Source organism: Syngnathus acus, chromosome 10, assembly GCF_901709675.1.
Source record: "Syngnathus acus chromosome 10, fSynAcu1.2, whole genome shotgun sequence".
Classification (NCBI taxonomy): domain Eukaryota; kingdom Metazoa; phylum Chordata; class Actinopteri; order Syngnathiformes; family Syngnathidae; genus Syngnathus; species Syngnathus acus.
This window is the reverse complement of record NC_051095.1, coordinates 2,703-29,685: the sequence shown is the minus strand read 5'-3', so window position 1 is coordinate 29,685 and position 26,983 is coordinate 2,703. Positions and strand designations below refer to the sequence as shown.

Genomic DNA, 26,983 nt, shown 5'->3' with positions numbered 1-26,983 from the left:
GTAACTAGGGCCTAGTTTGAAACCCTAACTCTAGTATGAACCCTGGTTTATAACCCTAGCCCGAGCTTTAAACCCTACTTTGAAACTCTAACCCTAGCTTTAAACCCTACTTTGAAACCGTAACCCGAGCTTTAAACCCTATTTTGAAACCCTAACCCTAGAATGAAACCATACTTTGAAGCCCTAACCCTAGCTTTAACCCTACTTTGAAACCCTAACTCTAGTATAAAACCCCGCTTTGAAACCCTAACCCTAGTTTGAAACCCGAGTTTGAAATACTAACCATAGGTTTAAACCCATGTTTGAAACCCTAACCCTAGCTTTGAACCCTACTTTGAAACCCTAACCCTAGTATGAAACCCTACTTTAAAACCCTAACCCTAGATTTAAACCAGTGGTGTCAAACTCTTTTTTTTCGCCGGCCGCATTGTAGTCATAGCTTCTTTCGGAGGGTTATTATGACTGTCAACCCAAATAAATGTATGAGCACCTCAAATTACATACAGTAAAAGCTTCAAAACAAATGAGCAAATAACTCATTTTCAAACCAGACGAGTAAAAACTGGTCAAATATTTAAAAAAAAAGATATTATTAAAAGTGAAGACAATTTGTAATTCTAGTAATGACACACGAATGTGATGCACAATTTGTCTTTGCGGGCCACATAAAATGATGTGGCGGGCCAAATCTGGCTCCCGGGCCTTGAAGTGTCAAACTCCAGCTTTAACCTGTTGTGCGCTGCCTTTTCCGGGGGGGGGGGGGGGGGGTGTTAGGGTTAGGGTTGGGGGGGGGGGGCGGAGTCTTCCATCCTTGAGGCGTTGACTTCTGTGCGGGTCACCACGCCTGCGCAGACATACTTGACAAACACCAGCCCCTTGCCTTTTTTTAAAAATGTATTTATTGTTTCTTATTCAATCTCTCCACGTATTCTCCTGAACAAAACCTATCGTGTATGCTTCGGAGGGTGGGACTGTCCGCAGACCCATACACGCGACCTTTGGCTGTCTCGTCCGGCATAGAAAAGGACAATACTTTGGTTACAGTTTCTAACCACCGGGGTGAAACTTCAGGACACCTTTGCCGGGCAGGCGGACGAGCCACGGTGAGTGCACCGCGCAGCCTCCACCTGCTGCGGCTGCTGGGTGCTCCTTGGGCGATGTGCCAGCAGTTCTGTGAGAAACGTTTTAACCGCAATCGATCGCGTGCGGCTTCATCACTCGGCGGTCAAGAATCAACGCGAGGAGACCCCGCAGCTGAAACCCCCGTACTAAAAGTGGAATAAGAATCACAACGCGATTGGAGACTTGAGCGGGACAAAAGCCGAGTTGGGATGACTTCGGCCGGGGTGATGTTCGCTTGTCTCCCGGTATGCTGTTTGCTCCTCGGAACCTCCCGGGCAGCGACTTTGAGCGGACTGCAATGTAAGTAGAGTGAACGCTCTCTTGGATCTCGTTGTCGAGTGCACTGCATGTCTGACCACAATGTTCGGTAGGCTACACTTGCTGCAAATATTCTCCGGTCGCACAGCTGAACGATGGTTGGGTGACGATGGGTGTTTTTTTCTTGTTCTTTTTGGTAGAAACTAGCGGTAGACACCACTCATTGCAGACGGAGACAAATACTCGGACTTATATTTGAGTACTAGCGGCTACTTATTAAACAACGGGAACTTTCTTGAACATGGCACGAGTTTCAGAGAAAAGTATTTTTTAAGTACCAATTATTTGTCGTCTCTAAAGTATTCTTTTAACAGTCTTGGAACACATTTCATCTAAAAGTTGTGTGGTCTCTAATATAGGGAGAAATTTGTCTCCACATGATTCATACTCGATATAAAAATAAGCTCCGATACCAACACACCAGCCTTCAGTGACACTGCGATGTGGCCCCTAATGTTGAGCCAAACATGGCAAGGCGAGCTATCGTGTGTGTGTGTGTGTGTGTGTGTGTGTGTGTGTGTGTGTGTGTGTGTGTGTGTGTGTGTATGTGTGTGCATTTAGTACTATGATTCATCATTTTGAAAATTGGCTTAGTTTGTAAATTGTTGAATGTGTGTTTGTGAGTCAGCGGGCGCTCATTTATTTTCGCCATGCAGTTTCAAGACACACACACACACACACACACACACACACACACACACACACACACACACACACACACACACACAAACGTGTGTGGAAAGGCTACTCCATCCGTTAGGAGGGATTGTTGCTGTCCCCGGTGAACAGGAACAAGTTTTTGGAAGTTGAACAACGGTAAGGGGGCCTTTATCTGATCTCTTAGTCTATTACGTAAAAACAAGTCGGGAAAGAAAATACGACTGTGATTCGGTTGCCTCGAGCCTGCTTTTCCTGGAAGCCAGAAGAGGTTGTTCTTCTGCTGCTGCTGCTGCTGCTGCTGCTGCTGCTGCTACTTTTTCTTCAGCCCCACTGCAGCATCCTGGGCGGTAGCAGCAGAAGGTCTTCCATCTCAAGGGAAAGCCACCTCCAGGGATGTCAACGTACATGTAACAATTGACAAGCAGAAATGAATATTGGCAGATGATAAATCATGTTAAATGCAGGCGCACACAAAACCAGCCACGCTCCCTCTTATTGTGGAACTGAAAAGCGCATGTGAGAATCACGGCTATATTTGTGGTTCTGAAAACCCCGTTTGTGCGAATCATTTCCAGACAAAGCGCTCCCGTAGTCTCAACATTAGCGGTCATATTGAGCAGTGTAGAGGGTACGTAGGTGACGTGCAATCGGAACCCCAACCACTCCCCCCCACACACACCCATAGTTTTGAGGAAGAGTACACAAGTTTTGGCCTCAGTGCATATCTGCAATCTAATGGAAACTGGAAGCATGCGGAGTGATATGAACATAAAAATCGTAGAAGTATTGGTTATTATCCCCAGACGAGCTGAAGCGACCGTGGCATTTGTGTGCTCCTCTTCCACACTCGGCACTCGTAACTAGTGCTTAGATTGAGCGGAAACTCCAGGCCAGCGTAAGAGGTCAGAAATGTGAAAAAGTATCGGGACCGCTTTCGTGAATCGCTACTGCCATGGTGTAAAAGCATCCCGATTGCGAGACGAGCCCGGCTCGCCGACAAGCACCCTCTTTGTGTTGGCGGGCGAGGTCAGCGGCGCACATTTGCCCCGCGGGCTTCCTGTTTTCTGGAAAGCGTTGCAAAGAAGGACAGTCGGAATGACACGGCAACTCCGTGATAACGCAATCATTCATCGCTAGTTTGTATGTAGGGGGGGAGGCCTGGACTGTGCGTGTGAGCCTAAGATGTTGCCTTCGATGTTGCTTTTAACTTTGCATCTTCACGCCACACGCTTCCACAATGTAGACACAAGTTGGAAGGAAGGCTTGTGTCAAAAGGTCTGCCCTTGACTTTGAGCAAAGCAGAAAGCGCTTCCACGGGTAAAGCGGCGTACACGGCTGTCGCGCATTTGTCGCTGTGTATTTTGCCTGGTCCGAGGATACCCGCCTGCCGCTCGTTTGACGAAAGCCATCGCGTGAAAGCCATCCTTTCCATTGACGCTACAGCAGTCGTAGCAAGTAGCGAGCATTGTTCGTCTTTCCCGTGTATTTGACAGCTTTACGCGTCGTACACGTGTCACGCCTGTGAGGTGCAGCTGGTTTATTTTCCCCTCGTACGCTGTCGTATCGGCGACCACCACCAAAAAATGCTCCACTAACTTAGCAGGGTAAAACGCTGGGCAGCAGCTACCGGATGTAGCCAACGGGGCAAACAGAACGACTCTATGGATCTGTTGTAGACGCGGTATCGTGATGCGCAAATAGAGCGACTGTCTGCTCGTATGCCTCGTTTGTTGCTTATATTGACCGCAATGCTAAATCCCTTGGCCGTGGATGGCATTTAGCGTTAAATATTAGTATTAAGCTACATGAAAATAATGTCACTTTTTTTTTTCAAGTCTTTAATATTGATGTCTCTGCCTTTTGAATTTGCCTCCCTTTGGCGGGATCGTTTTGGTTTGGAAAACCCCCCCAATTTGAGACAAAGCTTTTTGTAGACGCTGCAGCAAGCGCCGCTTGTACACGAGCACACACTTTCCCTCACCAGTCAGGTCGAACCAGTTCACAGCTGAACCACGAGCACCTTTGATCGAACCGGTTTTGATGCTGCACTAGAGCGCACCGTCACACACACACCCAAACACAACGCTGAGTAATGGATCTTCGACCATATACTCGCATTACTTGAGGGGGGTGGGGGGGCTCATTCGGGTTGCAGGTGGTACGAAAGTCCTTAATGGCAAGAAGCTGGCACAAGCTGAGGAAAAGCCGTACACATTCCCCGCAGCGGGAGTGGTCTTCGTGTGTGAGCCAACCTCTCATTAAATGCCCCCCCCCCCCCCCCCCCCCCCAAATCCTTCACTAAACCCCATGCCGCTGGCTTTCGGTAGTCTGGTTGCTTTTAATGCACAGGTGTCAAACTCAAGGCCCGGGGGCCAGATACGGCCCGCCACATCATTTTATGTGGCCCGCGAAGACAAATTGTGCATCAAATTCGTTTGTCATTACTAGAATTGCAAATTGTCTTCACTTTTAATAATATCTTTTTTTTTAAATATTTGACCAGTTTTTACTCGTCTGATTTGAAAACGAGTTATTTGTCAGTTTGTTTTGTAGCTTTTACTGTATATAATATGAGGTGCTCATACATTTATTTGGGTTGACAGTCATAATGGAATGGCCCTCCAAAAGAAGCTATGACTACAACGCGGCCCGTGAAAAAAAATGAGTTTGACACCCCTGTTTTAATGGGAGTGTCAGGTGAAAATGCAAGGCACCAAGAGCGAGATGACCTCGAGTGGCATCCACTAAGAGGCATTTAGTTGGACGCACGCGCGCGAGCTCCGTTCAATTGCTGCTTATATCCTGACATGTTGTGTGTGCGCGCACGTGTGTGCACATGCTGCTTTTGATGATGTCATTGCCCATATTGGAACACGTGCATGCACAATAGGCACCACTGTTGTAGCCTGGTCCTCTGAACTGGTTTGACAAATGATTAACAGCGTTAACAGCGTTCATGACTCGGAACACTCCTCTTCACTCTTTGCCATCGAATGAACAGCAGACGGCTGGACGGGTACGGGTGCGTCCTCCCTCCTCCTCCTCCTCCTCCTCCCTCCTCTCTCTGCTCTGTCGCACGCAGTGCAGCGGTGTGCGTGTCCAGCATGTTTGTCAGTCAGCAGAGACAGTTGTACTCGTGTTAGGCAGCAGCAGCCACGCTCGATGTATCAACTCTATGGGCCGACTTTCCCACGGGTCGCTTGGTGCAAACGTGGTAACACAATACGTGCACAATTGCGGCGCTGATGACAGCTAGCTTCAAGATGAGGCGCTTGCTTCTTGTCATCCGAGTTCTCGGTTTCGTGTACGGTGTCAAATGTCACTTTGTGTGTGGAGACAGCTCGCCCAGTCAGGAAGCTTTTCTTAGTACTCTGCCTACCTGCTATATGTATGACAATTAAATCTTGTGAAATACCACGTGGAGCCATTGTGAAGCGAGTGGTTAGGGTTGAACCCGTTGTGTTCATCAAGCATAAAAGAAGGCAAAGCTGGGACTGTCACCTGCGCCCTCTTTTGTTACCTTGTGTTTTTAAAGCCTGCTCGGGTGTATTAGACACCAGTCGGTGTCGACTGTTGCTTCCTGTCTCTTTCTGCCCCCGTTGTTCTTGTTCCGTTGTGCAGCGGGTCTCGCGTAGTAGGCTCACGCTTAGAACCCGTTTCATGTCTGTGTTCCTGGTCAGAGTGGACTTGTGTTTCCTGCCCGCTGTCCGTGAGCATCTGTCTCGTCCACCTGTGTCCCTTCCCTTCCCTTGTGTTTTCTGCCCACTGTCCGTGAGCATCTGTCCCGTCCGCCCGTGTCTCTGTTCTCCCCTCCCCTCCCCTTTGGGACAGCACGCGGCGGTCGACATTTGTTGTTGTTTTTTCTTCACCGCAGACCCTGTTTTAAGTCGCCGAGAGTTTGGGGCTGTGGCCAACTTCAGTACGTTGCTGCTGGATCCCGCGTCGGGTCTCCTCTTCCTGGGCGCCAGGGACACCATCGTGGCGCTGGACACCAACAAACTGAACGAGCCCGTCCGCACGGTGATTGGCCAATCGCTACTGATCGTCGCCGCCAGCGGTGTGAAAATGATGCTTTTCCCCATTTCAGGTGGTGTGGGACGTGCCGCAAGAGAGCAGGAAGACTTGTATGGCCAAGGGAAAGACTGAGGTGAGAGCGTGCCATCGTCACCATCAAAAGAGAGACGGGAAGTGACACGGTGGCGGTTCCACCTGCAAAGCCAAAAGACACTCAGGAGGAGGGAAGTGCCGATTCTCGCTTCTGAACAAGTCACACTCGTGCAGTCTGTGGACAAGTACACAATCCTAAATGTGGGGAGATGGATAGCTTTGGCTTTCGTTTAGTGCAAAAACTTACGCAGTGTCTTTCAGCGTTTTAACGTCAAAGTTGCATCTCTGTGAAATAACCAAAGACAGATGTGACTATTCATTCCTGTGGCAAATGGACTGCGCTCCTACAGCGCTCGAGCTACGCTGCCCAAAGCGTTTCAATGCCTCTCATTCAGCCATTCGTAGGGCACGCATTCATACGGCAACGCAAATGAGTAAATGCCCGTATATCAGATTTCTTTCAGCATGCGCGGTGCTCGTTTGTCTCCCTCTCCAGGGTGAGTGCCATAACTACATCGTGCTGTTGGAGTTTCACTCCGATGGGCGCCACATCTACGCGTGTGGCACGCATGCCTTTGACCCAAAGTGTGCCTACCTGGTGCGTGTGTGTGTGTGTGTGTTTCTTTTGTCAATAGTTTGTATTTTTCTGTCCTCCTACCTGACCATCCCTCCCGCAGGAGATCTCCTCCCTCACCCTGCGGAGGGATGCCGATGGCCATGTGATCGTGGAGATGGGGAGGAAGAAGGTCCCCTTTGACCCCAGGAAGCGACACACAGCCGTCATGATAGGTGAGCCGGCGCGGCTCGCGACGTCCTCGCCTCGAGCGCTTTCTAGATCTTTGTGTCGTGCGCTAAGGCGACGTGTTGTACGCCGCCACCTCCATCAACTTCCGCGGGACGGAGTTCGATATCACCCGGGCGACGGGTCCGGAGCAGAAGCAGGTCCGAAGTGAGCAGAAAGTGCACTGGCTTGACGGTGAGGCCACGGCGTGCTCGCTTAGCCGTGCCGACGCGGAGAGCGTCGCCGCGCTGATGCCCGCCGGTGCGCTTTTGCCACGCAGAACCCGACTTTGTGAGCTCGGCCGCGGTGGCGCTGTCGGCCGACAATAACGAGACGGGAGAGGACGACAGGATCTACTTCTTTTTCAACGAGGCGGCCCAGGAGTACAACTTTTATTCCAAAGTCCGGGTGCCCAGAGTGGCACGCGTGTGCAGGGTGAGAGGTGGCTTTTATCCATTAAGTCCCGGTGGAGCGACCGACGCCATTTGGTCTGCTTGCTCAATTGGCACGCGTGCCGTCGACAGTCCGTCGCGATTGATGCCGCCCGCCCGCCCGCCGTACGATGCATTTCTCTTGCTTTCAGTCTGACGTGGGAGGTCTCCGGACGCTGCAGCAGCATTGGACCACCTTTCTCAAGGCGGAGCTGGTGTGCGAGGACAAAGTCCGACATCGGCGCTTTGACGTCCTGGTGGACGTTTTCACCTTGCGGCATTCTCCTGGAGAAGCCGGCACGACGCACTTCTACGGACTCTTCACCACACAGTGGTAAGCCGAGGGAGCAAACTCAGAGCCGGTGAATCAAGCGGTCTCACTTTACGACGGACCGTTCTCTCGTCTCACCCGTCCGTCCGTGCTCTAGGGAACCCGAGCGGTCAGCGGTGTGTGTTTTCAGCATGTCGGACATCGTCACGGCGATGAACGGCCCGTTTAGAAAAGGCAGCGACAAAAGCGACGCGCTCGCACCGGCGGGCTTGCCGAGGCCTGGCCAGGTACTGACCTCTCGGCGGAATGCTGTCCATCTTTTAGCATGTTACAAAGGAAGAAGCTAACGTAGCGTTTTCACACCGGGTTTATTTTAGGTGACCAAAACCAATGAAATGAGCAATTCTGAAATTGATCAAACTATTTCAGTGACCAAATCAAATGGAAATGCGACTAGCGTCTCATGTTTCGAAAACTAAGGGTCAAAAAATGTCCTTCATCGCTGCCAACGGACATCATCCGTCGGCTTTCGGTGTTCACCCTAACCGTTTATTCCGCGGTGCGTGCTGACGTAAGAAGAAGAGAGGTCAAAAAGCCATTTGAGAATCCTAGCTTACTCCCTAGTGAATGTAGTTGAGCTAGTGACTTTTTTAGTCTCACGCTTGTCACCTACTCCAACTATTTAGCATAACTAATAAAAGCAAAGCATGATTTCAAAAATAAAAACCAAGGAAAAACGTGAATTCTAAAGCCAGTAGAGGAAACTAGCTATGATGAAAAATCTACAACTACTCCAACGTGGATGCCACACGATATTGATCGATCTAACAACAACATCTCCCACGAAGCACAAGCAATGACTGAGAATTTGACTTGTAGATATCGGCCAGTGTTTGTGAGCACGTGAGACTGAGAATTTGACTTGTAGATATCGGCCAGTGTTTGTGAGCACGTGAGACGGCCTCTCATGCTTTTTCTTTCCTCCGCCGGCATTGACAGTGTGTGAACAATGCGCTGAAGGCACACGGCTTTGACTCCTCCCTCAAAATGCCCGACAACCTGTTGGCATACGTGAGGAATCACCCCCTCGTGCAGCAGAGTGTCAACGCGGCGCCCCTGCTGGTCAGAAAGGGGGTGGCGTACACCAAACTGGCCGTCACGCTGATCGGTCGCAGAGAGGGCCAGAGAGAAGAGGCCTTGCTCCACCTGGGAACAGGTAAAAGGCACCCACATCAAACAAGTGTAGCCATACGTACGCCGTCATGCTTGTTACATCACCAGACTCTGGGGAGCTCCATCAGGTGGCAGTCTTGGGCGAGAATGCCACCTTACTCCGTGAAATTCCCTTATTTGAGGCCACAGAGCCGGTCAACAATATTTTGCTGTACCAAGTAAGCGGCCCGCCTGCTGCCTGCGTCAACGTGCCAATCGGACGGCTGCTTTCCTGCCATTTCTCGTTTGCCAGGGTTGGCTTGTGGTGGGCAGCCCGCTGTCTCTGGCGCGCATCCAGGCGCAAGAATGCGCGCTCTATTTAAGCTGCGAATTGTGCACCCGATTCCGTCAACTGGGCTGCGAGTGGGACGTCGGCAAGGAAGGCTGCGTTCGCTCCGCAGCGGCGTAAGTCGGGCCGCTCGCTATCCAGATCGGACAGATGCCGCTGCTATCTCACATATAAGCATTGTGTGTGTGTGTGTCTGTGTGTGTCTGCGCATGTCTGCGCGTGTGTCTGCGCGTGCGTGCGTGTGTGTGCGCGTGTGTGCGCGTGTGTGCGTGTGTGTGCGTGTGTGTGCGTGTGTGTGTGTGTGTGTGTGTGTGTGTGTGTAGGCTCGACCATGGAGTTAAAACGGAAGAAGCCGTGAGGAAATGTGACTACCAGGAAGGTATATTTGTTGGACACGTACCATCCATCCATCCATCCACCCATAAACCAACCCCATCCATCCATCCATCCATCCATCCATCCATCCATCCATCCATCCATCCATCCATCCATCCATCCATCCATCCATCCATCCATCCATCCATCCATCCATCCATCCATCCATCCATCCATCCATCCATCCATCCATCCATTTTCAGAAGCGCTTCTCCTCACAAAGCTATTCTTCTTGTATTGGTCAAGCGGTGCTGAACTCAAAGCGGCTGAGCAGAGAAAATATGAAGAAGGCTCAAAATGTTTGAAAAGAAACGAAGCCAGTGCTTATTTGCCTTTGTCATGTGACTGGTCACACAGCAGAGCGCTGTTCGCCGCCCATCAAGGAGCTGCGTGTTTCGCTGGGCCTGCGTGTGGTGTTGCCTTGCGCCCAGCTGTCTCCCAGGCCCTGCAGCTGGGAGCACCCTCGCAACAGTCTCACCAAGCAGCGGCACCCTGACTTGGAGGTGACCGTCACCAAAGACGGACTGGGAAGTTACATCTGTGCGTGCCAGGTACCCAGGAGACACGGGAAATGTTATAAATAAAGGTCAAACGTTTGGGCCCCGTATACCGTTCCATGGCCAATCGCACCTGATTGGTCAAAGTCAAATAGGTCAAAGCATACAACAATTCCACCAGAAACTTATTGAACTTGGATATGTACGTATATTTCACAGGCCATTACTGCCATAAGGATACGTACATAACTATTTTTGTTTATGTTTTGTCCAGCCCGACCGAGCATGAATGTATTAGGTACTGTGTACTTTTGGTCATTGAATCAAAATGGGCCCTCAAAACCAAATTCTCAATTTTTAATGCTTGGGGGCACAAAAGTCAACTTTCCATGATTTAGTTTCTAATTGATACCGTTGACATGGACACTCTTGATACAACCAGTCATTTACAATTGAGAGTCTCTCTCCCTTCCCTACTCAGGAAGGACAAAAGCGTGAGCACACCCCTTGCCGTCGAGCGGCCTATCATCTGACGCTGGAGGACCCCGGCACCGCGGGAGCCCTGTCGGGATGCACTCGTCACGTGGTGGCCTTCTACGTCCTCGTTTTCTTCGCCGGCTCGCTGTGCGGGGCGATGCTCTTCCACTTTGCCAGCGGTCGGTGCAAGGTCATGAGGCGGGACTCGTTGGACTCCGCCCCCCTGCAGCCGGGCTCCCGTTTGACAGATGAACGCAACGAGATCGCAGCCGCCGAAGCCAGCCGAGTCCGGAAGCGGGGAAACGGCGGTTGCCTCGGCGACGGTTTGAGCGCCCCGCCGGCTGGCGACAAAGGCAGAAATGCGAGCGCCTCGTACGCTAACTACAGCATTTTATCTGCGGACGTTCCGGACCGACCGACCGCCCCCGGGGAGGGAGAGGGTTCCGAGGGGGGGCGGGCGGAGTCGTCGGATTAGGCTGGGCTGGATGGGGGCCTGAGTGAAGGGATCACAGGACTCGAAGAAGAGTTAGCCAGCTTTGTTTAAATCCCCAGCAGCCCTCGCTCCGTGTGAAGAAAGCTCCATTTGAACAGGCGCCGGGAGCTGCAACGGCCCGCGACTCAAAGCCTTTATGACAAGACTCCGTCTCCATCTTGATGCGTGACTAGTGGAGAAAAGCAGGATGTCGCTCGTGTGCGATCCAAGCGTGACGTGGAAAAGTCCTATTGTCCTCGCCCATCCAAAGAGAACACAAGTTGTCTCAGTGCGGCCGATCCCACAGTCACCAAAGGACTCCCGAGTCGTCAAGTGAGCGGGCCCGTCTTGGCTTAGTCCTGTGATCTCGACGGGGTCCTCCTCCTACCTCGGATGAGGGTCAGCGTCGGCGTGCGAGGACTAACCGTGTTCCCTTAATGTGGATTCCTAATGTACTGTTCTTATAATAAATCATATGTGGGAACACAAAGACAAGTAAGGAAAATGGGAAGGCTCTACTTTTGAGCCGAGGCATGTATTTTACCTGACCAAACTCTCACAGTCGAAGAGCAAAAATGTCAAAAGAATACAAACAAAAGAAAAAATCATCAATCGTTCTGCTTTTCACTCTACATAGCAGATACTATATGACTGATAGGCTCTGGAGTAAATCATTCATGTTCCACACCTTGGAACTATTCCATTTTTTTGTTCTCTTCTTTAACATGCTTTAAAATGACTCCCAATTTTCTTGTATACCTGTTGTACAATGACAATCAAGGCGTTCTGTTCTGTTCTATTCTGTTCTGTTCTGTGCTATTATATTCTATTTGGTTCCGTTCCGTTCCCTTCTTCAACTGATTCTCCCCACTCCGGCTTCATTACATTCCTAAAATTCACGCCATCTGGACCATTTGTTATTGTTATTGGTCCTTTTGTTAGAACATAATCGTTGTCTTTATTCCTATGTGTCATTGGCAAGGAAAGATGGATGAGGGTGTCATTGTTTGGAGTAAATCAACCATTTTGGAGCCACCACAATGACAGGACCAATGCAAGGCAGCTTCCGTCACCACTGCGTCAGCGCGCCCGTGAGCTCATAGGGGGGGGGGGGGAGGAGGAGGAGGAGGAGGATGACGAGGACGATGACGAGGACGAGGGAAGGAGCACGGGCGGGGTGTGGGACAAACACACACGCGCGCGTACGCGCACATTCTGAAGACCGTGGCAGAGCAGCAAGAGGAGATTCAACGGCAACCTTCTTCATCGACTTCCTCCATCAAGCTCTCACACGTCTGCTTTCAAGGGGGAGGGGGAAGCATTACAGGACCTCGGAGAGCGACCATGGCACCAGTGACGCTGGAGGATGGAGCGCAGCCTGGTGAGTCTGCTTCCTTTTGCCACATCTGACATTTGCTTCCCTCCCATGTGTCCTTTGGAAAGGATTCTCACTGTCGTGTGTTTATGCAGTATGCGGCTTCTTCACTTTCATTTGTCTAGCTTGAAACTGGTGATGTGCTTCAAAATCTCAGCCCTGTCCATTGAAGCGGGTATTGTTGTGCTTTTGGGCGGGGCGGCTCATTAAAAAAACATCGAGAGCCGTCTCGGTACGAGACGGGAATGTCCGTGAAATGCACATTGGGTTCTCGGTCGTATTCAGCCGCTGTCGCCTCGCTGGCCCGAGAGCAAGAAACGCCCCAGTTGAAAAACAGAGCCGTCGGGACAGAGAAGGCCTCGAGCGCCGTATCGTGGCGTCATCGGGCAGGACGAGCGGCGTTCCGGTCACACCTTACCAATAGCACCAATAGCATCTATTGACGCTGAGCTCCAACACATGCGCTCAAATATGCTCAAATTGCCTTACATAAGACGCCAGGTTTTTCTTTTATCAAGCTCCCGTCCAAAAACACGACTGTTGTCGGCTTGACGAGTTGCGGGATTAGCGACGCCGCGATAATAAGAGCCGCCGCCGCCGGCGGCAGTGATGAACAGGCCCGTGGCAAAGCCGCCAAATAGTCACCAAGTGGCCCAGGCTAAAAGTTGCCTCTCCAAAGCAGGATTTCCAATTGGTATTCCCTTTGGAAGGAGTTTTGCAAAGTAGCAGCCCTGGAAAATGGCTACTCCAAACCAAAATGGCTGACCGATTTGGGCCCAGCCGCAAGTGGGGCTAATGTGGTTGGTTTCCTGGCTACCAAGTGGCTACGGGTAGAAATGGGCAACGGTTCCATGGAGAGTCCATCTGGGATTTGAGGGTTGGAAACTGCTCACCCCTGTCTGGGTCTCACCCTGTATCACTTCTTATGCAGGTCTCCTTTTGTAGGGCTGTCTGACATTGTGTTCATCCTCACAATTTGCCTTTCATTCTTTCTCACGTCTTTTCCGTGCACCCTTGTTTCATGAGAATCCTTCCCAAATTGGATCAAGTCCGCCCTGGGAATCTCTCACCTGGCATTGCTGTGGTCCTAACACATGTGACTTCAACGAATGCACGGAAACTACTCGCAGCAGCCCTAATTGGGCAAACGCAATCGGGGCCTACTTGGGTTGCGAAACATTTCCCCAGTTCAAGTGGTGCATTTACAATCCACCTAAGACCCAGTCAAAAACCCAGCTCAGCCCATGTGGTCTAATACAGTGGTCCCCAACCTTTTTTGCACCACGGGCCGGTTACGTGTCAGAAATATTTTCGCGGACCGGTCTTTATATAAATAAATATATTTATATATTTATTATTTAAATATTTATATATATAAATAGGATGAAATCAAATGATACGACTGGCATAAAAACAAATATAAACCACATAAAAATAAAACGTTGAATTAGTGGGAGCACCGAGCTCTTTTCTCAGAAATGAGCCGTTCCCATCTAGGCGTAATCGGAGACAATGACACCCGAAGTGGTTAAGGTTTGTCTTTAAATGCAGGATGCTTGGTCACCATGTGCCGAAGCAGGTTTGAAGGCTTCATTGCCTCGTTAGCTAGCCTGTCGCCACCTATTATGCAGAGTGGGCTTGGCTCGTCACCTGTGGCGATAAATCCATATTTTAAGTAGGACTCCAGAAATGTTCTTTTAAATGCAGCTTTCCTTTTCTTAGAAGTCGTAGCATCTTCTTCTTCAGTGTCCTCATTGGACGTTTTTCCCTTTCCGAAGAAGCTTTCCAAACTTCTCTGTTTCTTGCTCATTTTTGCTTGCCTCGCGGGCTTGACTGTGGTGACATGTCACGTGACCGAGACGAGCGCCCTGTGTCAAGAGTCCTTATTTTTCAGATGCACCGACAGATGTAATTGGGAGAGATTCGCCAAATCTTTTATATTTTTCAAAATAAATTCTTACTCATTTTTGCTAGCTTTGCGGGCTCGACTGGGGAAACATGTCACGTGACCGGGACGAGCGTCTTAACCTGAATGAATTGATCGTCAATTTTTTTTTTTCCTGTGCGGCTCCGCGGCCCGATACCAAGTGACCCACGGACCGGTACCCGGCCCGGTGGTTGGGGACCACTGGTCTAATACAAGCGTGCCCCTGGCGGCGGAACCCAGGAGCAAAACCAGATGGAACCTGTGCCCATAAGCCCCTCTTAAAACCCGCATGGTGGAAATGTTGGCTGGGAGTCAGAGGCGCGTCATCTCAATGTTATTATACGAGAAACAGCGCTAGTGCGAGGGTCGCCAGATGTGTTGTGCGTCGCTCATTCAGCTCAGTCTGTCTCATTTGCTGGCATTGCCGCCTTTAGAATCAATCGTACGGACGCCGCCGCCACGCAACGTAGGTCACGGTTCTTTGTGCTGCTTTGCAGTGGCGGTCCCGGGAGGTGTCGCGGCGGCAAGCGTCTTCGGCTTGATCTTCACCGCGTCGGCCTTTGCGTGGATCTGCTGCCAGCGCAAAAACACCAAAGGCCAGAAGACGCCCCCGTACAAGTTTGTGCACATGCTCAAAGGTGTCGACATTTATCCGGAAAGCCTCGGCGGCAAAAAGAAGTTTGCCCCCGCTACCGGCGTGACAACCAATAAAGTCGGTCAAACGGACGTTAACGGGAACTGCCGGGGCGCCGCGACGCCCGTGGATAGTCCCGAGCTGGCGTCGAGCCCGGGTGGCTCCAGATCGGCGCTACATCTGGACCTGGAGCAACTGGACCTCAACGGAAACTTCCCCACCAAACCCTCTCACCAGGTCAAGGTGCGGCGCTCGCCCGACTTGGAGCCCGGCACGACGGACCGCCGGGAACCCCCCTCGCCGTCCATCTCCAGCCACGCTCCGACCCCGGCCACGGACGAGAGAGAGGGGAGGCTCGGAACCCTCCGCTTTGCCCTTGAGTATCACGTGGAGAAGAAGGCCTTCATCGTCCACATTCAGGTGAGCCTTTGAAAGTAAGCCGAGCCTCGGTCGTCAGAATGCGCTTCGGAGTCGCCCAGCCCTCCCTCGAACGTCTCCGGTCGAGCCAAAACGCTGTCGCTCGCATCATTTTAAGATTGCTCTTCTTCCCATATCTGGCTTTCCTTGCCGAGCTGCTGCATTCCGACACTCCCGCCTGGTGCCTCGGCTCGGCTGACCGGCTGCCGGTGGAGATTGCCGAGTCTTGGCTCAGAGGGCACGCTGGGTTTTTTGCCCCAAACTTGGGAGTAACAAGGCCCTGTCCGCTGTTAAGCACCCTCATTCCTTCCTTGGCGCTCCATAGAGCACAAGATTCGAGAGCGCTTATCTTAGTGTCTGGTTCTGAACTGCAATGCTATATGATTGGCACATTTCTGACTGGCTGATTTGATTCCAGGAAGCCCGTGACCTGAGCCCAACCGATGAGCAATCCTTGACGTCAGACCCCTACATCAAGCTGACCCTGCTGCCTGAGAAGAAGCACCGAGTCAAGACCAGAGTGCTAAGGAAGACTCTGGACCCGACTTTTGACGAAACCTTCAGCTTTTACGGGATCTCCTTGCCCAGTGTGTCCAAACTGGCTCTCCAGTTTATGGTGCTCAGCTTTGACAGGTTCTCCCGGGACGAAATCATCGGCGAGACCCTCGTCCCGCTCTCGGGAATCGACCTGTCCGAAGGCCGCGTGCTGATGAGCAGGGAGATCATCAAGAGGAACGTCAAGGTGACGAGAGGACGCTTTTAGTGTCCCGTTTTCACCACTGACCGTACTGCACGTTTGTGTCACCGCAGAAGTCTTGGGGCCGAGGCGAGCTGCTGCTGTCCTTGTGTTACCAATCCGCCACCAACACTCTGACCGTGGTGGTCCTCAAGGCCCGCCACCTGCCCAAGAATGACAACAACGGGCCCTCGGGTGCGGTAGCTGCAATTATGACTTGCAAATTCAAAGCCACTTATTACTGAGTCACGTTCTTTTTCTCCTGCTCTTTCTGTAGATCCGTACGTCAAAGTCAACCTGTACCACGGAAGGAAGCGCGTGTGCAAGAAGAAGACCCACGTTAAGAAGTGCGCCCCCAACCCCGTCTTCAACGAGCTCTTCACCTTCGACCTGCCCTCCGACCATGGCCCAAGGGACGCCGGCGTGGAACTGCTGCTGATGGACTCGGACCCGGGGGACTCCCGCTGTCCGAAGCCGGTCCTCGGCCGCCTGCTGATGGGAATGACGGCAGCGGGCACCGCCGGCGAGCACTGGCGGGAGATCTGCGAGCACCCACGGCGCCAAATTGCCAAGTGGCACGCCATGTCTGAGGGTTAAGATGGCGGGATGTGTGCAAATCATTGGACGGTTGGCGCGGGGAGCCTTATTGTCGTCAATCTATCGGTCATTAGCTCATCTTGGAAATTACGATTATACCTTGACCCATTTGCTCATTTTTCAAGTTACGAGGCATAGCTTGGTCGATGCTGTTGCGTGCCAAAAGCAGAACCATAGCTATTGCCAACAATATCTGCCTTAAAAATATCAGACAATGTTGGAGACAGATCAATAGGATGGATTTTTAAAAAAACTAAATATATGGAAATTGCCCATATTTGCACATACATATTTGATGTTGGCAGTACAGTGTATCTTTTAATATGCCCAAAGACTGTTGACCAACGTTCCTGGGTTACATCATTGAGGTTGTCATGGTAATCGTGTGCCTAAACGTCTCCATCTCTCGCTTTAAATTGAGCGTTACTTTTGACCAAAAGCGCCCGCCCCCTCCCCCCCACACACACCAAAAAAAAAAAAAAAAAAAAGGCATTAATTTATCAAAAGGACCAAATATGTTGGATTTGATTCATTAGCTGTTTTTATTCGTCTGGGTGGACTTTTGGACTATGTTTTGTAAGTGCTATCTCCTAACAAGCTTAAATGAGGTAGCGTGAGCTTGGACTGCAGTGGCAAGAGGCGACGCGCCACAGCCGTGCGAATGTTTGTGCAGATGTGCGCAACTGCGTGTGTGCGCACATATAATATTTGTCAGTTTTGTCCCCTTGACTGTGAGCACAAAGACAGCCGAAATGAAATGTAAAATGAAAGTACCTTCAAATTAAAGGGATCAAGTTATGACAAGTGTTTGTCTTCATTTGGCTGCCCATTGGCATTATAGAAAAACACATTTTGCTAGTTGAACTTGGATTGCTCGACCCAACCAATCAGAGGACAGACAAAATGCCGACGTCATGGAGAGCTAATAATCTGATTGGTCAAAGAACCTGCGGTCCCCTTGCTTTCCTTTTTAGTCACAGTGGCCAACGATGAGGCTTCTTAAGGCCTTAAACAGATTAGATTTACATGGCAACACGTAGAGAAAAAGTCCATGACGTAATTACACTCTGGAATGAGTGCAGAGAAATGCATTTGAATTTAATCTGCCTCTGGAGCAACTGCAAACCATTGCAAGTTTACTAAATAAAACAGCGGTTGCTATATGACGTAATTTCCACGTCGCAGTCATGTGACGCGAAAATGACTTCCGCCAAAATTCAAATCCGCGGGCGCGGCTTTCAACAGGCAGTTGGAAATCGGCAATGCGGCAAACGAGACACAGCGAATAGTAAGACGACGACTAACAAGAGAGATATTTGTATTTTCTGCTTGCAACTGGACCGTCTAGAGCGTACACGGTAAATACAACTCATTGTTTTTAAAAAGAAGTACTTTTGTAGCCCTGAAAAGCGAGTGAGTGTGGCGTTTGGGGGGGGGGGGACGTCGTCGAACTCGGCGTCGTCGAACTCGGCGTCGTCGAACTCGGCGTCGTCGAACTCGGCGTCGTCGAACTCGGCGTCTGCTTCCAGCCACAGACACCGAATTTCGACGATTCTTTCTGGTCAACGGTTGTAAATTATTGCGTTGATTAAAAAAGAAAACTTTATTTAACTCTACTTTTAACATTACCGTTTCAGATAAGCGGGTATTACGTCGCAGTCATGTGCCGCGGCAGTGACGTCAATTGGCGGAAATCCCGCCAAGATTCAAATCTGTGGGCGCGGATTGCCGTGAGCGAGACAGCGGATACAAACACGACGATTATCAACAGAAATATCTTTATTTTCTGCTTGCAACTGGACCGTCTAGAACGTACAAGGTAAATACAACTCATTGCGTTTAGAGATTTACGTTTGTGTAGTTTGACTAAAGTTGTCGATGTAGCTAGCGTTCACTGTGTAATAGCAATGTGTAGCTGAGTAGCTAACCCTAGCTCAGGGGTGGCCAACCAGTCAGAGAATAAGAGCCACATTTATTTTTACTGTGTACCGTTGTTGTGCTTGATTTGGTTCCCCCGTGAAATTTTGTTCCCCCTGCCGCGGGAGCGCGCACGCCTTATTTGGAAAGCGAAAAACCGATGTCGTACGGCGTCAGCACTACGTTTTCAATAAAAACATGAAGAACTCACGTTTGCGTCAGTCAATTTTAATTTTCATAAAGGATTATTCTTATTTGATGTCTTTAAATTCATCCGCGTTGTGCCATTGAAGCGGGGTGCATTCAAAGACCAGTCGTACAGTCGGAACACTCATTCCCTTCACCAAAAAGCAACAATATAATTAAGTGATCTCTTTGCATAAACCTCGATGCAAAGAAACTCCTCTTTTTGGGTACAGGCTACAAGGAGTATATATTACAAATACTTAATTGTGATCATCATCCAACCATCCATTTTATTCCTCAGGTATTTTCAAAGCAAATTAATATTGTTGCATTTATTAATTTGCTTTAAAATGACAGCGCAATATAATTAAAAGCTGACACTATAGCAATGTCAAACGTGTTCATTTAAGAAAAAGCCACACGTTTTGTGATCAAATCTTTCATAACGAGAATGATTTGAGTGAATTGATTTGAATGAATAATTGAAAAGAGATTTCAGTTCTGAAGGCTCCTTTTGTCCCAAGCAAAGTGACAGATGGTGGGGAGGGGGGATAAAAATTGTAACAGGAATTCTATAAAAATGTCAAGCCGTGAGGATATGTTCCCCCCCCCCCCCCCCTTATTTTGAGAACGGTGAGTGCTGGACTCCAGATGTTTTTTTTTCTGTCTTCCTGGGGGTCTGTTCAGGTTGTGTGAAAAATTTGAACCGGTTCCCTCATTCCTAGGCCAAATTACAGGGGGGGGACACATCCTCACAGCTGCCCGGTGAGGATATGTCCCCCCCCCCCCCCCCTTATTTTGAGAACGGTGAGTGCTGGACTCCAGCGTTTTTTCACTCACAGTCACTCACCGTTCTCAAAATAAGGGGGGGGGGGGAACATATCCTCACGGGGCAGCTGTGAGGATTTGTTCCAGACCTGTAATTTGGCCTAGGAATGAGGGAACCTGTTCAAAATTTTCACACAACCTGAACAGACCCCCAGGAAGACAGAGAAAAAAAAACAGCTGCAGTCCAGCACTCACCGTTCTCAAAATAAAGGGGGGGGGGGGGGACATATCCTCACGGCTTGACATTTTTATAGAGTTCCTTACAATTTTTATCCCCCCTCCCCACCATCTGTCACTTTGCTTGGGACAAAAGGAGCCTTCAGAACTGAAATCTCTTCTCAATTATTCATTCAAATCAATTCACTCAAATCATTCTCGTTCTGAAAGATTTGATCACAAAACGTGTGTGGCTTTTTCTTAAATGAACACATTTGACATTGCTACAGTGTCAGCTTTTAATTATATTGCGCTGTCATTTTAAAGCAAATTAATAAATGCAACAATATTAATTTGCTTTGAAAATACCTGAGGAATAAAATGGATGGATGGATGGATGATGATCACAATTAAGTATTTGTAATATATACTCCTTGTAGCCTGTACCCAAAAAGAGGAGTTTCTTTGCATCGAGGTTTATGCAAAGAGATCACTTAATTATATTGTTGCTTTTTGGTGAAGGGAATGAGTGTTCCGACTGTACGACTGGTCTTTGAATGCACCCCGCTTCAATGGCACAACGCGGATGAATTTAAAGACATCAAATGAGAATAATCCTTTATGAAAATTAAAATTGACTGACGCAAACGTGAGGTCTTCATGTTTTTATTGAAAACAACGTAGTGCTGACGCCGTACGACATCGGTTTTTCGCTTTCCAAATAAGGCGTGCGCGCTCCCGCGGCAGGGGGAACAAAATCTCACGGGGGGACCAAATCAAGCACAACACCGTAAAGAGGGAGAGGGCAGCCAATGATCTTCTGTGCTGTGTTGATGACCTCTTGGAGCTTTTTCCTCTGAGCAGCAGTGCAGCTGGAGTACCAAACACGTATACAGTACGTTAAAGTGCTTTCTATGGAGCAGCGATAGAAGGACACCAGCAGTCTCTGTGTAATGCTGTGCCTCCTCAGCACCCTTAAAAAGTAGAGTCTCTGCTGGGCCTTTTTAAGCAGCTCAGAGGTGTTCACGCCCCAGGTGAAGTCCTCCTCGATGTGGACTCCCAGGTAGCGGAAGGAGGACACCCTCTTCACACAGACCCCGTCGATGATAAGTGGTGGAATGTCCGTTTTATTTTTCCTCCGAAAATCAATGACCAGTTCTTGGGTTTTAGCCGTGTTTAGGAGCAGATTGTTCTCTCCACACCACTCCGATAGCTGGACCACTTCGTCCCTGTAGGCAGACTCATCCCCCTTTGAGATATTCAAAAGCATATTCAAACTGTCTAATTCCGAACATTCATGTTATTCCACTCGGTCTTATTACCAACTTCTATCAATTCAACTGTGTTTAATATGTCCTATCAGGGCTGAAGTCAAAATTTGGCACCATCATGTGGTGAAATTTGGAATTGCAGCACATCCAATTTTGCCTGGGAACAAACAAAAGTTTTGAAAAGAAGGCCATTAGAATTATAAACAAATCTGATTACCTTGAAAATAATAACAAGCTATTTCTTAAATAACAAATTCTTCAATTCAAAGATTTGGTAGATTATCAGACTGCTCAAATGATGCTCAAAGTAAAGCAAAACTGTTTACCTAAAAATATTCAAAAGCATATTCAAACTATGTCTAATTCAGAACATTCATGTTATTCCACTCGGTCTTATTACGAACTTCTATCAATTCAACTAAGTGTTTAATATTTCCTATCATGGCTCAAGTCAAAATTTGGCACCATCATGTGGTGAAATTTGGAATTGCAGCACATCCAATTTTGCCTGGGAACAAACAGATTAAATAAGTCTTACTTCTTGCCACTCCTTCTCAAACAAGTAAACTCTGCCCATTTTGCGCAGTAGATGTTCTGTTAATACCTAGTATTTATACAAAGTCATAATTTAAATTACTTTCAACATTTATTCATCCATTCAACCACCGTTACGCCACTCGCTCTTATTACCAACTTCTGTCGATTTAACTAAGCGTTTAATACATCCTATCAGGTCTCAAGTCAAGATTTGGCACCATACATCCAATTTTGCCAGGGAACAAAAATAGATTAAATAAACTAAATAAGTCTTCTTCATATTAAATGAGTTTAATACGTCCTATCAGGTCCCAAGTCAAGATTTTGGCACCGTACTTTGTTGAAATTTGCAATTGCAGCAAATCCAATTTTGCCTGGGAACAAAAATAGATTAAATAAACTAAATAAGTCTTACTTGTTCCCATTAAATAAATTAAATAAGTCTTGCTTGTTCCCACTCCTTTTCAAAAAAAGTAGTTTAAAACGAGGGCCCCTCCCTCAATCTTTAACCCTAACCCCGCACGTCACATTGTGTTGTATCTGCGAATATTGGTTGAGGCCAAATGATAAAGTTTTCTTTCATTCCTTTAGGTTCCACGGTGTTCTTTGGCTGTATGTTTTCCACTGTAAGAAGGATAAAAATACAAAGTACAACAGTTGCACGTTGGCGAAGACGTCTCCGGTGAGTCCTTCCTTCCTTTTTATTCATGGGAAGTCACAGACAACAATAGCTAAAGTAACACATTGTTAGAGGTTACAAACTACATTTGTCTTAAATTGGATAGATGACTTGTTCCCACACCTTTTCAAACAAGTAAACTGGCCATTTTGTGCAGGAGATTTTCTGTTTATACCTAGTATTTATACAGTCATAATTTAAATGAACAAATAAGATTCATTCACTCACTCATTCATTCAAAATATCCAAAGTTGTGTGTGCTATTAGTAATTGAGAATAGATCTCATGTTACTCCACTCGCTCATACGACCAACTTCTATCAATTTAACTAGGCGTTTAATACGTCCTGTCAGGTCTCAAGTCAAGATTTGGCACTGTGCTTTGTTGAAATTTGCAATTGCAGCAAATCCAATTTTGCCTGGGAACAAAAATAGATTAAATAAGTCTGACTTCTTCCCATTAAATAAATGAAATAAGTCTCTCTTCTTCACAGTCCTTTTCAAACAAGTAAACTGGCCATTTTGTGCAGTAGTTTTTGTGTTCACACCTAGTATTTATCCCAAATCATAATTGAAATGACTTCATTCATTCATTTTGGAAATTTGGAATTCCAGCAAATCCATTCTTTCCGATAAATAAGTCTTCTTCCCTTTAAATGAATGAAATAAGTCTTACTTCCCACTCCTTTTCAAACAAGTAAAGTCTGCCCATTTTGTATAGTATATTTTCTGTTTATACCTAGTATTTATACAAAATCATAATTAAAATGACAATTAGCAAATAAATTAATTAATTTACTCAAGTCTTTATGTCCTATTAAGTATGATATTAAGATTTGTCACCATCCTTAGGTATAATTTGGATTTGCTGCAGATCAAATAGACAAATGCATTGGCCAAGTTATTTTAAGAGCACGTGGGGTGATGTGATTTCCTTTGTGAGATGTTTTGCATTTGTGATGTCATACTCTGTTTTTTGTGATGTCATACTCTGTAATTGTGCTAAGAGGCTAGGTGCTAAGAGGCTAGGTGCTGAGGTCTGATGTGGTTAGGTGCTAAAGGTGACATTTGCAATGTGCTAAAGGTGACATTTGCAATGTGCTAAAGGTGACATTTGCAATGTGCTAAAGGTGACATTTGCAATGTGCTAAAGGTGACATTTGCTATGTGCTAAAGGTGACATTTGCTATGTGCTAAAGGTGACATTTGCTATGTGCTAAAGGTGACATTTGCTATGTGCTAAAGGTGACATTTGCTATGTGCTAAAGGTGACATTTGCAATGTGCTAAAGGTGACATTTGCAATGTGCTAAAGGTGACATTTGCTATGTGCTAAAGGTGACATTTGCTATGTGCTAAAGGTGACATTTGCTATGTGCTAAAGGTGACATTTGCTATGTGCTAAAGGTGACATTTGCTATGTGCTAAAGGTGACATTTGCTATGTGCTAAAGGTGACATTTGCTATGTGCTAAAGGTGACATTTGCTATGTGCTAAAGGTGACATTTGCTATGTGCTAAAGGTGACATTTGCTATGTGCTAAAGGTGACATTTGCTATGTGCTAAAGGTGACATTTGCTATGTGCTAAAGGTGACATTTGCTATGTGCTAAAGGTGACATTTGCTATGTGCTAAAGGTGACATTTGCTATGTGCTAAAGGTGACATTTGCTATGTGCTAAAGGTGACATTTGCTATGTGCTAAAGGTGACATTTGCTATGTGCTAAAGGTGACATTTGCTATGTGCTAAAGGTGACATTTGCTATGTGCTAAAGGTGACATTTGCTATGTGCTAAAGGTGACATTTGCTATGTGCTAAAGGTGACATTTGCTATGTGCTAAAGGTGACATTTGCTAGTGTGCTAAAGGTGACATTTGCAATGTGCTAAAGGTGACATTTGCTAATGTGCTAAAGGTGACATTTGCAATGTGCTAAAGGTGACATTTGCAATGTGCTAAAGGTGACATTTGCTATGTGCTAAAGGTGACATTTGCAATGTGCTAAAGGTGACATTTGCTATGTGCTAAAGGTGACATTTGCTATGTGCTAAAGGTGACATTTGCTATGTGCTAAAGGTGACATTTGCTATGTGCTAAAGGTGACATTTGCTATGTGCTAAAGGTGACATTTGCTATGTGCTAAAGGTGACATTTGCTATGTGCTAAAGGTGACATTTGCTATGTGCTAAAGGTGACATTTGCTATGTGCTAAAGGTGACATTTGCTATGTGCTAAAGGTGACATTTGCTATGTGCTAAAGGTGACATTTGCTATGTGCTAAAGGTGACATTTGCTATGTGCTAAAGGTGACATTTGCTATGTGCTAAAGGTGACATTTGCTATGTGCTAAAGGTGACATTTGCTATGTGCTAAAGGTGACATTTGCTATGTGCTAAAGGTGACATTTGCTATGTGCTAAAGGTGACATTTGCTATGTGCTAAAGGTGACATTTGCTATGTGCTAAAGGTGACATTTGCTATGTGCTAAAGGTGACATTTGCTATGTGCTAAAGGTGACATTTGCTATGTGCTAAAGGTGACATTTGCTATGTGCTAAAGGTGACATTTGCTATGTGCTAAAGGTGACATTTGCTATGTGCTAAAGGTGACATTTGCTATGTGCTAAAGGTGACATTTGCTATGTGCTAAAGGTGACATTTGCTATGTGCTAAAGGTGACATTTGCTATGTGCTAAAGGTGACATTTGCTATGTGCTAAAGGTGACATTTGCTATGTGCTAAAGGTGACATTTGCTATGTGCTAAAGGTGACATTTGCTATGTGCTAAAGGTGACATTTGCTATGTGCTAAAGGTGACATTTGCTATGTGCTAAAGGTGACATTTGCTATGTGCTAAAGGTGACATTTGCTATGTGCTAAAGGTGACATTTGCTATGTGCTAAAGGTGACATTTGCTATGTGCTAAAGGTGACATTTGCTATGTGCTAAAGGTGACATTTGCTATGTGCTAAAGGTGACATTTGCTATGTGCTAAAGGTGACATTTGCTATGTGCTAAAGGTGACATTTGCTATGTGCTAAAGGTGACATTTGCTATGTGCTAAAGGTGACATTTGCTATGTGCTAAAGGTGACATTTGCTATGTGCTAAAGGTGACATTTGCTATGTGCTAAAGGTGACATTTGCTATGTGCTAAAGGTGACATTTGCTATGTGCTAAAGGTGACATTTGCTATGTGCTAAAGGTGACATTTGCTATGTGCTAAAGGTGACATTTGCTATGTGCTAAAGGTGACATTTGCTATGTGCTAAAGGTGACATTTGCTATGTGCTAAAGGTGACATTTGCTATGTGCTAAAGGTGACATTTGCTATGTGCTAAAGGTGACATTTGCTATGTGCTAAAGGTGACATTTGCTATGTGCTAAAGGTGACATTTGCTATGTGCTAAAGGTGACATTTGCTATGTGCTAAAGGTGACATTTGCTATGTGCTAAAGGTGACATTTGCTATGTGCTAAAGGTGACATTTGCTATGTGCTAAAGGTGACATTTGCTATGTGCTAAAGGTGACATTTGCTATGTGCTAAAGGTGACATTTGCTATGTGCTAAAGGTGACATTTGCTATGTGCTAAAGGTGACATTTGCTATGTGCTAAAGGTGACATTTGCTATGTGCTAAAGGTGACATTTGCTATGTGCTAAAGGTGACATTTGCTATGTGCTAAAGGTGACATTTGCTATGTGCTAAAGGTGACATTTGCTATGTGCTAAAGGTGACATTTGCTATGTGCTAAAGGTGACATTTGCTATGTGCTAAAGGTGACATTTGCTATGTGCTAAAGGTGACATTTGCTATGTGCTCCTAGGGTTAGGGTTAGGGTTTCGCTTAGGGCTATGTGCTCCTAGGGTTAGGGTTAGGGTTTCGCTTAGGGCTATGTGCTCCTAGGGTTAGGGTTAGGGTTTCGCTTAGGGCTATGTGCTCCTAGGGTTAGGGTTAGGGTTTCGCTTAGGGCTATGTGCTCCTAGGGTTAGGGTTAGGGTTTCGCTTAGGGCTATGTGCTCCTAGGGTTAGGGTTAGGGTTTCGCTTAGGGCTATGTGCTCCTAGGGTTAGGGTTAGGGTTTCGCTTAGGGCTATGTGCTCCTAGGGTTAGGGTTAGGGTTTCGCTTAGGGCTATGTGCTCCTAGGGTTAGGGTTAGGGTTTCGCTTAGGGCTATGTGCTCCTAGGGTTAGGGTTAGGGTTTCGCTTAGGGCTATGTGCTCCTAGGGTTAGGGTTAGGGTTTCGCTTAGGGCTATGTGCTCCTAGGGTTAGGGTTAGGGTTTCGCTTAGGGCTATGTGCTCCTAGGGTTAGGGTTAGGGTTTCGCTTAGGGCTATGTGCTCCTAGGGTTAGGGTTAGGGTTTCGCTTAGGGCTATGTGCTCCTAGGGTTAGGGTTAGGGTTTCGCTTAGGGCTATGTGCTCCTAGGGTTAGGGTTAGGGTTTCGCTTAGGGCTATGTGCTCCTAGGGTTAGGGTTAGGGTTTCGCTTAGGGCTATGTGCTCCTAGGGTTAGGGTTAGGGTTTCGCTTAGGGCTATGTGCTCCTAGGGTTAGGGTTAGGGTTTCGCTTAGGGCTATGTGCTCCTAGGGTTAGGGTTAGGGTTTCGCTTAGGGCTATGTGCTCCTAGGGTTAGGGTTAGGGTTTCGCTTAGGGCTATGTGCTCCTAGGGTTAGGGTTAGGGTTTCGCTTAGGGCTATGTGCTCCTAGGGTTAGGG

General features: G+C 47.5%; 2 protein-coding genes across 7 annotated transcripts; both read left to right on the top strand.

The window, feature by feature from the left end:
* The first annotated feature begins 834 nt into the window (after window positions 1-834).
* Window positions 835-11,922, top strand: sema4f (sema domain, immunoglobulin domain (Ig), transmembrane domain (TM) and short cytoplasmic domain, (semaphorin) 4F). 5 transcript variants are annotated; one of them, XM_037261178.1, is made up of 15 exons: window positions 835-1,422; window positions 5,975-6,120; window positions 6,188-6,247; window positions 6,704-6,805; window positions 6,885-6,996; window positions 7,064-7,183; window positions 7,269-7,423; window positions 7,572-7,753; window positions 7,848-7,977; window positions 8,690-8,906; window positions 8,972-9,081; window positions 9,156-9,307; window positions 9,515-9,570; window positions 9,927-10,117; window positions 10,545-11,922. In XM_037261178.1, exons 1-15 carry the CDS (start codon window positions 1,332-1,334, stop codon window positions 11,013-11,015), a joined length of 2,295 nt encoding a protein of 764 aa, XP_037117073.1. In that variant the 5' UTR covers window positions 835-1,331; the 3' UTR covers window positions 11,016-11,922. The 5 variants fall into 5 exon arrangements, with proteins under 5 accessions (XP_037117073.1, XP_037117072.1, XP_037117075.1 ...); XM_037261177.1 differs by having other exon boundaries at window positions 9,924-10,117; XM_037261181.1 differs by lacking the exon at window positions 835-1,422 and adding an exon at window positions 4,862-5,116 and having other exon boundaries at window positions 9,924-10,117.
* On the top strand, window positions 2,110-17,502 carry syt4 (synaptotagmin IV). Of its 2 annotated transcripts, XM_037261185.1 has the most exons (6): window positions 2,110-2,131; window positions 12,217-12,393; window positions 14,812-15,368; window positions 15,784-16,107; window positions 16,176-16,296; window positions 16,379-17,502. In XM_037261185.1, exons 2-6 carry the CDS (start codon window positions 12,357-12,359, stop codon window positions 16,696-16,698), a joined length of 1,359 nt encoding a protein of 452 aa, XP_037117080.1. In that variant the 5' UTR covers window positions 2,110-2,131; window positions 12,217-12,356; the 3' UTR covers window positions 16,699-17,502. The 2 variants fall into 2 exon arrangements, with proteins under 2 accessions (XP_037117080.1, XP_037117081.1); XM_037261186.1 differs by lacking the exon at window positions 2,110-2,131 and having other exon boundaries at window positions 12,163-12,393.
* Window positions 17,503-26,983: the final 9,481 nt, after the last annotated feature.